Below are 10776 nucleotides of genomic sequence, written 5' to 3' on the forward strand. Positions count from 1 at the left end.
TAGGAGAAAGTAAACGGTCCCCGAGATTCTGAGTGCACTTTATGTACTTCGTTTCTTGAAAAAAAAAAAAAAAAAAAAAACTTCGTTTTTGTAAGTATTTATGTGTTTGGAAGAGTCGTAGGCACGCGTTGTTGTTTTTCTTCGGTCGATAAAACGTAGAGCAGTGTACATAATTTCCGCAGTGTACATAATTTCCGCAGTGTACATAATTTCCGAGTGTCTCGTTAACATATATGTGTGTCGGCTAGTAATGTGTTTTTTTCTTTTGTTGTGTTTCAATTGTAAAAACGTTTTGAGGGTAGCATTAAGATGCTACACTCATTAGTTGTATCTTAATTCATTTTGCCTTCAAAGTACATTGCAAAACATCCATAGAGATTCAGTTAAGAAAATCGAGCCTTGTTTTTCATCAAATGTTCTTGTCGCCCACACATTATAGTCAAGTATTGTGAGGACCACAGTCCTCACAGTGTTAGCCAAATTGGCGATATGGACTTGACCTTTGTGGCATCTTAACATTCTGTTTACTCCACTTGTCCCAGGGGTCAAATTTGGGGCGCCTAGCAAAAGGCCCCCCAAATAAAGCAGCTTGAATGTGAAATTCAACATCTGTTTTACATGATGAAACAATCTGTTATCAATTCAACTCAATTGAATTCATTTTTTTATCACGTATATATATTTTTTGTTACACCACACAAAAAGACGATCAACAGTCCTGCGCTTTTCTTTTTACGACAAACCAACTGTCAAAAGTTTTCTTTTACACGGTGAAGAGTTATTATTGTGATCGTATAAACGTGAAGTAATTACTGCTGAATTAACTATACTGATGCTGAATTAACTATACTGATGCTGAATTAACTATACTGATGCTGAATTAACTATACTGAAAGGAAACCCTAACCCTCAACAGTCGGTAACTTTTTTTGTCAACAGCTCATTCTGTTATATTGTTAGGATGTCAATTATGAATATACTTCTCTCACACGACATTCTTCAACGTGAAATGTTGAAGATGTTCAACAAAAGATGTTCAAAATCTTATGTTAAGCATCCTGTAAAATTATTTCACAGGATGTTAAATAATTTTACAGGATTTATGTTCATCTTGCAGATCAAGATGTTCAAAATCTTATGGTCAAGATTTTGAACATCCATCTGTCTGTCCGTCCTTCCATCCAGTGATAAACGATAACTGCCCACCCATAGAGAGGACCATACAAATGGACTGGTTTTGCATTTTACCCCATCTTTCAAATATCAGCCTCTGGGTGGCACTGGAGTAAAAGTTATTTGACATTCATAAGGCACTGAAGCAATTCAAATAGACATTAAAAACAGCATAGTAAATTCTGCTGGCAGAATGTCACTTGAGGCTTCATCAGCTGTTTTCACTTTAAATCTCGTTTCCTCTTTATGTTAGGCTTTTAGCGCATGATTAACGTGATTATGTGAACTTTGTTGTTTTGTGTCGTAAAGTGTGGATCATCTGTGACATTGAAGAAATACTTTGGAATGTATACTTTGTGCTTTATTTTTCACACCTGGACATTTTGTCGATCAGTGGAGCTTATGTGTGAAAATTCTGCAAAAAACATGAACTTTGACTTGGGAAGGCCCACAATGGATTTCAGTTAAGATCTTGTATCTCTGTTTTTCATGCCCTTCTCATAGGAGTGCTGGGCACAGCGAATTGATTTTCCTCATTGGCCAAAACATATTGGAGGATCTGACGGTGGATTTTGAGTAAATCCGTCAGAAGGTGGGGTTGGATCAGGGCTATAAATTGTGGAACAAACCCAATGGGTTAGTAAGACAGAGGGAGGCCGAAAGACACACACAAACAGACAGAGAGAGTGGGAGAAAAAGGAAGCAGAAGAGAAGAGGAAATGATTTAGTTTTTTTTTTTTTCCCCTCCATTTGACGTCAGACTTTATATATTTTTCACAGGAGTCTGCAGATGCGAGGCCTGTAAGGTGTTTTTTTTTTTCCTCCAAATCTATAACCTCTACCAAAAGACTGAAGCAAAGAAGAGAAAGTCAAAGCCATGGGGCGGTCAGTGGAACTGGAGGTCGCCATGCAGGGCAAAATGGAAATAGGGCGACCGAAGACTTGGCTGAATGAATTCTCACGAGTGGGAGTTGCTGAATTCCTTTCAACATATATCATGATGGTAAGAATTGCAGAAAGAAATCCTGATTATTCTGTTGTAGTGTTCTTTCATCAATAACTTTCCTTTGTATTCAAAACGTATGATTTTCCTGCATACGTGACAACCGTATATTATTAATTATTAATACCGTGCTCTTCACCCTGGTAACCTACCCCGACTCTCTAATGCACACAAACAAGCAGCTTTTTTATGTCACATGTCCTGAGAGGGGATTGGTGGGAGTCGGTGGGTGAATCAGGAAATGCTGTGTCACGAGAGCAATGGTCAAGCTGCTGGCCACATAGAGAGCGTTTCAAAAGGCACATGTTATCTGTGAAAAGGTCACAGTAATCCAATCCCTAATTCACTAGGAGAAGCTAGAAGGAAGACTCAACAGAAAAGAAAATCTTGACAGTGACTAGCGGATAAATAAGTGGGTGCAAACAAAGTCAAAGGAAAACACACCTTTGACCTAAACCCTTATCACATTTTGCAGGGAGAATCCAGCTTTGACTATGTCCTGTTGTTTGCCAGTGTCAGCGTTTTTCTCTCTGAACAGTGTTGCACAGAGTTGAAATTTAGAAGAGACAATGATGAATCATAATTTAATAACCAAGTAGAGATTCTCTATACAGCACTTTTCATATGTAAAAAAACAAAACAAAAAACAAACATAAAAGTGTCATTAAGCTTTTGACTCTAGTTTCATGCATGTCTTGGCCAGTTTGTGTCATTCAAGCCAGTTTTGTAGCTAGGCATTTACATTTTGTCTCTTGCAACTTTCATTTTGTACCCATAAACCAAACCGCCCCTCAGAAACAAAACAAAAAAATCTTTTTGGTGCATCTGTTATAAAACTATTGAATACTGGTTTATTTGATAATTTTTAGCAGTTGAAGCAAAAATTCTCCTGATCCAGCTTAATTATTGGCATTACATAACCCTTTTTCACCATAATTCAACTATGGATGTAATATAGCAAATTACTTTCATTCTTGGCTTGCAAGAGCAACACATACTGGAGATTTATTTGTGCCAACACAGCACTAGAGACCAAGCTGCAAAGGTACAGAATGACAAAGAGGCAAAAACAGCCAGCACTTTTACATTTGAAAACCAAAAGGGAGAAGAAGTAAAAGCACATAAACAGAGGCCTAAAAATAAAAAAATATATTTATTTAATTGGGCCTGGCATTAAAACTAGCCTTAAAATCCAACTCTGTGAAACAAAAAGGTCTCTAGCTTCTTTTCAAAAGAATCAAGGCAATGTTCATCATTGAGTTCCCTGTTACATACTCTCTAGCTGCGGCGAATCCATCCACTCCAATTAATGGCCGTTTCAGATTTTCCAGGTACCACAGCCCCAGTGACTGACATTTACAGCAAACCAGCTTCACTTCCTTCATCACGAGCATCAACCACTCTCTTTCAACCTGTGGCTGCACCTGCAGCTTCAGGGGCATCTTTTCTCACCTCGTAGTCTCCTCCTGAACATAATTTTCCTTCAACTTCGCACTTGTGGTTTCCATCTTAAGAAAGAGAGTTGTAGGGGCTCCAAGGTCTCCAAAGCCCCAGCCTTGTTCTAAACTGACAGCCATGGTGATGCCATTTATCACCACAAGCAGCACTTTGTTTAAACAGTCTGCCTCTTCAGACACCTAGATCCACAAAAGGCGGTGGAGGATGGCTTACTTCTGTCTCAACATCACGTCTAAAGCAAAAGGGCCAAGCAGAAGCCGCCTTCCATTCCACGTGACTGCATTTCAAAGGGAGGGATGGCCAGCTTCCCAGAGAGGGTTGAGGATGGCCTGCCACTTTATTATCCCTAAGTCCTCTGACGGTGTCAAGGCTGATCTACCTCCTTCACTGATTGATTCTGCCCTCTCTGTCCTGTCTGGCTGCTCACCAGACACTTTCTGCCAGAGTTTGCAGTTGCCACTGAAGTGGCCTCTGAACCAAGCAGGTCCTCTCTGGGACCTGCTTGACCCACTTAATTGGGATTGTGTTTTGTTTTGCTAGACTGCTGGGGTAACTTGAAATTCCCCCCATTTTTGGGTTGTTTATGACATTCTTGTGTTGGCTTAACACTGTAAAAGACATTTCAAAACAACCACTGCAACGAGACAAAAATGTGTGCAATATGTTGTGTCTGTTGTGTGCTTGTTAGAAGCTGTACAACTGCATTTGGACTGATTGGAGACAGTCGAGTTCATTCTTATTCAAACATGTAAGAGTCCCGGGCATGAAGAGATGAAAATGATCTCCTGATCGATATTTGAGACGCCTAGAGATGCTTGAAGGTACAAAGGGTTTTAGTCTTTATTGGATTTGTCTATAAGTAGATGGAATGTAGTTACTGTTTAATGATGGATGGGCACTTAAAACAAAGGTAACATTTTAAAGTATTAAGCAGAATAAAATTGGCTAAACAGCAGAACGTATTCAGCGTTAACATGGTAAAACTTCCTTCCCCAAACATCTGGGAATGTAATAAGTTATAAATCTCAGGAGGAGAATGTTTGATTTAAAAAAAACAAAATCCTCTGGTCCACTACACATTTTCACTCAAACTTGTTGAGAAAAACGTAACTTTGACTTAAACTTGTGAAAGTTAAGGTTTTCACAAGTTGATCTTTTTCCTTTTTTCTTTATTGTCAGACATTAGGTCTGGGTTCGGTGGCCCAGGTTGTGACTGGCAAAGGAGGATTTGGAACGTTCTTCAGCATCAACGTTGGCTTTGGCCTGGCTGTTGCAATGGGGGTTCATATTGGAGGAACTGTCTCCGGTAAGAGATCAGATCCCTTAAATAACGTCAAAGGCTTTGGTGTTCATATGCAGAAGACATGACTCTTGTTACCCTTTTGTTCCTCTTTTCCAGGGGCTCATATGAATGCTGCAGTCTCCTTCGCATTGTGTGTTTTCGGCCAGCTGCCATGGAAGAGGCTCCCCTTGTACGTTTTTGCTCAGCTAATTGGGTCGTTTCTTGCTGCAGCAACAGTTTATGGTATTTACTATGGTAAGTCTGCTGATACTATTCACTTGGCATGCACTATTACTGTTCTTTTTGATGGGTTCAAATAAAAAGTTATTCACTTACAGATGCCATTTCTTCTTATTCTGGTGGAAACCTGACTGTTACTGGAGAAAGAGCCACGGCTGGGATCTTTGCCACTTATCCAGCACCATACCTCTCTGTGTTTGGTGGCTTTGTTGACCAGGTAGCCATGAAACTTAACTAAAGAATTACAACCACAAATCAAATTGATTGAGTTCATACCTTTTTCTTTCTTCAACTGTTTTACAAACTTGTATCATTTTTTTTCTGTCCCATCACAATCTAAAATCTGCTGCTTGCATTGTGTTGCATTGTTGCACATTTGCATTTTTAATATTGTGGAAAGCGGTGTTCTCATTATTATTTGTGGTGTGTTTGCCAGGTGTTTGGCACGGCCATACTGCTGCTGTGTCTGATGGCTCTATCTGACGAAAAGAACAAACCAGCTGCCAAAGGGGCTGAATCTATCTTTGTGGGTCTCCTGGTGACCCTCATTGGCATTTCTTTGGGCAGCAACAGTGGTTATGCCATCAACCCCACCAGAGACTTTGGACCTAGGCTCTTCACTGCAATGGCAGGCTGGGGTTTTGAGGTATTCAGGTAAACACAGAATGTTTTGAGATACCCTGCGGCTAACTTTAAAAATAAAGTTTGTCCTTTGTTTTTGGTGAGCCCGATATGTCTGTCATTGTCTTTGTAGGGCTGGAAAGAGCTGGTTCTGGGTCCCTATACTGGCTACTCCCCTAGGTGCAGTGCTGGGAGCAGGGGTTTACAAGGTATGTGTACAAATGCACCACCCACCCGTCTCTGAAGAGTACCTGGCGAAGGATCCCATTGAGGAATAATCTCTCCCTCCAAAGAAGAAGCGAAACATCTGTTCCACATGAAACTTGAAAAAATGGAAACAACAAAGAGCTTGTACAGCTGTGATGATCTGAGGATGCTGTTGAAACATGCTGCACGACCTTCCTGAATCACTTGAACAATACCTGCATTGTCCATAATTTCAAAAAAATTAAACCAATTTGCAAAGTTTTCTGCTCACTTGTTTTTACCATTTTTTAAACTATGAAAGAATTAACATGCTTAAAACAAAGATAGCGACGTTTCTTGCCACACAGACAATTAAAAACAATTATTTTGTGATTCGTTTCTTCTCTCCTGTTGGGAATAGCGGCATTGACATGCTTGGAAGACATAAGTATTATAAAGCAAAAGATCATACGGCAGTGATCAGGGCCTGGGGTCCTTCGTGAAATGTCAGGGTATGCAAGACATAAACAACTTTTTGAAAATAAATAGAAGCAGCAGGAGCCAGCTCCTCACAGTGTTCAAAGGGCGGCATCACAAGGACTAAAATAAGTTCCCTCATATAGATTTCCGTCAGTTCAAAGCACAGAAGTCTAGAAGTCTGGAAAATATTGATTAATGGTGTCTGATCAGGTTTTCTTTTTTACATTAATTGTGACAGATAGAAAAAGATGCTCTGAAATGCTGCAATATATTAATATATGCCTTTAGTTCGTCAACATTGAGTAAATAACCACGGCATTCAAAGTCACAGTGCTCAAAGACATTTTTAAACTTTGAGAAGTTTAAAAATGCATGAAACTGCAGCCGCGTCAGTGATAACATCGACAGTAACCTTCTCCTGGGGCCTGGCCTGTTGGTTGAGTAAATGTCCTTACATCCTCATGCACACAAAATCATAAAAGGGGGCCAATCAGTTTATCCTTTTCACCATTTTGTGTTTAATGTTTAGACCTATTGTCTTGTTTTCCTTGTATAAAATCTTGTGTCCAGACAGGATATTTAGAAAGGACTACGTGTCAATTTACATACCTTTTCAACTCATAGCTTTGAAAGTTTTTTGTGAATTTTGTTCACAGTCGACCGTAAAGAAACATGACTTTCAGATTAGGCATCGGCCGGTATGAGACACACTTTATGACGACCTTGAGAGCAACTATCACAACACCTACACAGACATTTACAACAAAAGTGTAGCAATAATTAGTCATTTTATTCAAAACATTGGAGACAATCATAATTTCTGCAGCAGTATTGACATATTGCTTCTAAAGTTATAACAATCTTGTATACATTATAAGTTACATTTAATTATTATGTTAGTTTCTATATGTTATAAATAAGAAAACAATATAAAATAAATCTCTCGCACGGAACGTTAGCTTGGGATAGGCACCAGCCCCCCTCCCGACTGCACTAGGGGCAAGGTGTTAGAAAATGGATACATAATAATAACTACGGCAGCAGTTTTCCAGTGGTTATTGCACACATTTCTATTCCCTTTTGCATTCAAGCTAAACTTCTAATCTTAGCTGGTGATGGGTGGTATACTTGTCTCAGTTTTTTTTGCAACAGCATGAAAATCAACACAAGTGGTGGTCTGAGAGTTTTTGCAAAATCTTTATATACTTTGAAACCAGTGACTGGCCTAAGGTTAGCTCAAAAGGATTCATTTTATGGTGAAGTTTTTAATCTGTCGACATTCAAGGTGTCGGCATCATGTGTCTGTGTTCAGTTTGGTTTGTAAATACCAAACTGAACACAGGCAAGGCCATTTAAATTCTGGTTATAGACTACGCATGCTCCACAACATGCTCTTCTGTTACAAAAACCTGCATTTAAGCAAGCAGGTGATAGCAGATCAGTCTTTTGAAGATGTGGTGGTGAAACAGACAAAATGAAAGCTGCACAGCAGCAAACGTCTCTCTCTAGATTGGATTGGTTTCACCGTTTTGCTCCAACGTGTCTTCCTGCGCTCCCTTGCCCTTTAGCAGCGCCTCCAGGGTTGGACTGGGCCGACTGCTTCTTCTTGGGGGGCGGTACCTTGGCTTTGCCTCTGAAGGCCTTTGTGGGATCCAGCTTGTTTAGAAAGACATCTGCAGCTGAATCTGTCTGGCTAACCTCATTGCTGAAAATCAGGGGCTGGTAGAGGGACGCCCACTGCTGCAGAGAAACATGAACACAAGATATACTTAATACTCCAAACAGAGTTGAGACAAAAGAGTTAGAAGATTAGAACATAGGATTAAAAAATAAAAGAATATCCATCGCTGTTTTTTTATGTTTTAAACCAGTAGCTAGATGTGTTTTTAAAATATATATAAAGAAAAACCCCATTGTGCTAAAGAATACCAAATCAGATAGAACTACGGTCAGAAGTCCTCCAGATTTTTACAATGTTTTGTTGTTTTTTTAACAGTACATTAAAAAAGCTGAACGTCTCCCCATGATTAAAGAAAATACAAGACTGAAGAGACCCACATCGAACACTTTTTTGCTTATTATATATGTAAATATCTGGTTTCAGTTGAGGATAAGAAATAGCAAAACAAGACACAACAAAAATTTTTTTTTTACATCCTCCCATTATCTACCTTTGCCTGTGGGCTTGGACCATATGGTGTGTAGGCATACTGCCACTCAGGTAGGCCCAGGTGTGTTATCATCAGTCTGTAGTAGGCAGTAAATGTTGCAGTCAAAAAATGCCAGCACAGAGAGCGGTCCAGGAACCAGATTTCACTGTGCTGTGCAACCACTCCTGAAAAACAAAACAGCGAAATTAACGTGATGTAACAGAAAATCTCAACGTCTTTAGGTCTTCTCTGTGTTTCTAATTAATAAAAGTGACACTGTGTAAACGTGAACACACCTGGAGTGCAGTTTTTGTAAACCAGACACACTTTTCCATTCCCGCCGCAGGAATCCAGCTCATAAATACGACTCCGGGCATCAAAATGAGGCACAGGTGGTGCACGCTCCAATCCTGACAAAAAGAGGAAATAATGCATCCTGAACAAATACTTACTTTCCTGTGCAAAGAAGCACACGTAGCATAGATGTAAGTGAAAGTGGCACGCGGAGGCTGTTGGAATGAAGCATGTGCGTTAATCAGTCAGGTGAGCTTTACCACTTTCTGAGCTGCTCTCCTCCCAGTCCAGGTCAGCCAGTGAGGGAGCGTTAGGTAGAGAGAAAACAGATACGGGCTGAAGCAGCGGGCACAGCCTGCCCACGCCGTTGATCATCATGCAGCCTAAAGGGACACACTCATCTGAAAGATAACACAGTCATGGAAGAACGGATTAAAAAATGTTAAAAAGCCGTTTTTAGTGGACATAATTTAAATATGCTCTGAATAAATCTAAAAACTCACTAATTAAGTTGGTGAAATATCAGCAGAGCAAAAATAAGTACTCATAGAACATTTTGTTTATCTTAATACATTTAAAAATGGGAACTCATGTAGATTAATCACACGCTAAAATTATATGGATTTACAGGGAAAGAATTGTTTCTCAGAAAACGATGTCATTACACAAGACCCCCAATTTCTTTATTTTTTATATTGTGGCATACACTCACTGGTAAGACTGCTGAATTGACAATTGTCAAGCTAAAGGTCAATGATGAGGACAATCCATAAACAGACACTGCCAAAGAAGATGGTTGTTCACACATTACTGCATCCAGACATATGAACAGAAAGTTAAGTGAAAGGAAGAAGTCTGGTGGAACAAGGTGCCAGAGGGACCACTGACAAACTGTCGCACCTACTCGAAGAAGGAAAAGGAGTGGGCTGCTGCTTGAAGAGGAAGTGCTCTTTTCAGACGAAAGTAACTTTTTTTTTATTTGAAAGATTACAGTCTATCCATGTCGAGTCATAATCATCACACATGTCTGTGAAGACATTTTAGAGCAATCCATGCTGAGAAGCTCAAAGGAGCTGCTGGTTTTATGCAATACTGTAATTTTCTGAGGAACCGTCATTTCTGAAATTACAATAAATAAACATATAAGGAATTAGCATTTATAGCTGTAATAAATGACCTTTTAGCACATGGTAATTTGCTAAAATCACGACGCTGTGCTAGGAGGCCACCTACCGTCCAGTTTAACGCTCCAGGTCAATGTGAATCCGTCAGTGGTCAGGTAGAAGTCTCGCAAATCCTCTGGTAAAATACACGTGTTTTTCTAGAGGAACAATACAACGAGTTACGCGTAAATATGACAAAAGGCTCAACTAAATTCTTGAAGCTGCACAAAAAGGAGCTAATTTTATTCAACCTGCTCCCAAGACAGGAGGGTCCTCTTTTCTGCTGGGTCTCTCTCTGCGAAGCGCACATCCACCACCCCCGGCATGTTTTCTGGACCAAAATGGACAAAAACCAAAACATGTTTAAAAGGTAACACATTTCTTGCAAGCTAGTCTCATCGTAAATGGCTAACAATAACGCACATAAGACGATAACAAACCGAGTATTCGAGTAATTCCGAGGGTCAGCCTCTCAGCAACACCTTTGAACACGAACGCATCTTTTGTGTCGTCCATTATCATAATTTCTGCACAAATATTAACAGAAATTTGTCAGAAATCCTCCATGCATCCTTCCTTCTGCATCGAGTCATAGGAAGCGACAAGAGCAGTTTACAAGCAAACCTGACACATATTTTGACCAATAAGAACGCCGCGTTTTTGCACTTCGCCCTATGAGATTCTTAGTTGAAAAATAAGGGCGGGGCCACCATTCCTTAGCAACGC

General features: G+C 39.9%; 2 protein-coding genes across 3 annotated transcripts; one reads left to right on the forward strand and one right to left on the reverse strand.

Moving 5' to 3' along the window:
* On the forward strand, positions 1-6245 carry aqp7 (aquaporin 7). 2 transcript variants are annotated; one of them, XM_055027453.1, is made up of 7 exons: positions 1-90; positions 1954-2176; positions 4814-4940; positions 5034-5171; positions 5255-5373; positions 5593-5810; positions 5911-6245. In XM_055027453.1, exons 2-7 carry the CDS (start codon positions 2051-2053, stop codon positions 6053-6055), a joined length of 873 nt encoding a protein of 290 aa, XP_054883428.1. In that variant the 5' UTR covers positions 1-90; positions 1954-2050; the 3' UTR covers positions 6056-6245. The 2 variants fall into 2 exon arrangements, with proteins under 2 accessions (XP_054883428.1, XP_054883429.1); XM_055027454.1 differs by lacking the exon at positions 1-90 and having other exon boundaries at positions 1695-2176; positions 5593-5802.
* Positions 6246-7189: 944 nt separating this feature from the next.
* Positions 7190-10668, reverse strand: tpgs2 (tubulin polyglutamylase complex subunit 2). Its single transcript, XM_055027452.1, has 7 exons — positions 10491-10668; positions 10302-10381; positions 10121-10208; positions 9148-9288; positions 8890-9003; positions 8615-8778; positions 7190-8183 (listed from the first exon to the last, which is right to left on the reverse strand). The coding sequence occupies exons 1-7, from the start codon at positions 10570-10572 to the stop codon at positions 7965-7967; spliced, it is 888 nt and encodes a 295-aa protein (XP_054883427.1). The 5' UTR covers positions 10573-10668; the 3' UTR covers positions 7190-7964.
* Positions 10669-10776: the final 108 nt, after the last annotated feature.

The sequence above is a fragment of the Poeciliopsis prolifica genome, unplaced genomic scaffold, assembly GCF_027474105.1.
Source record: "Poeciliopsis prolifica strain line A6 unplaced genomic scaffold, Auburn_PproV2 SCAFFOLD003, whole genome shotgun sequence".
NCBI classification, from domain to species: domain Eukaryota; kingdom Metazoa; phylum Chordata; class Actinopteri; order Cyprinodontiformes; family Poeciliidae; genus Poeciliopsis; species Poeciliopsis prolifica.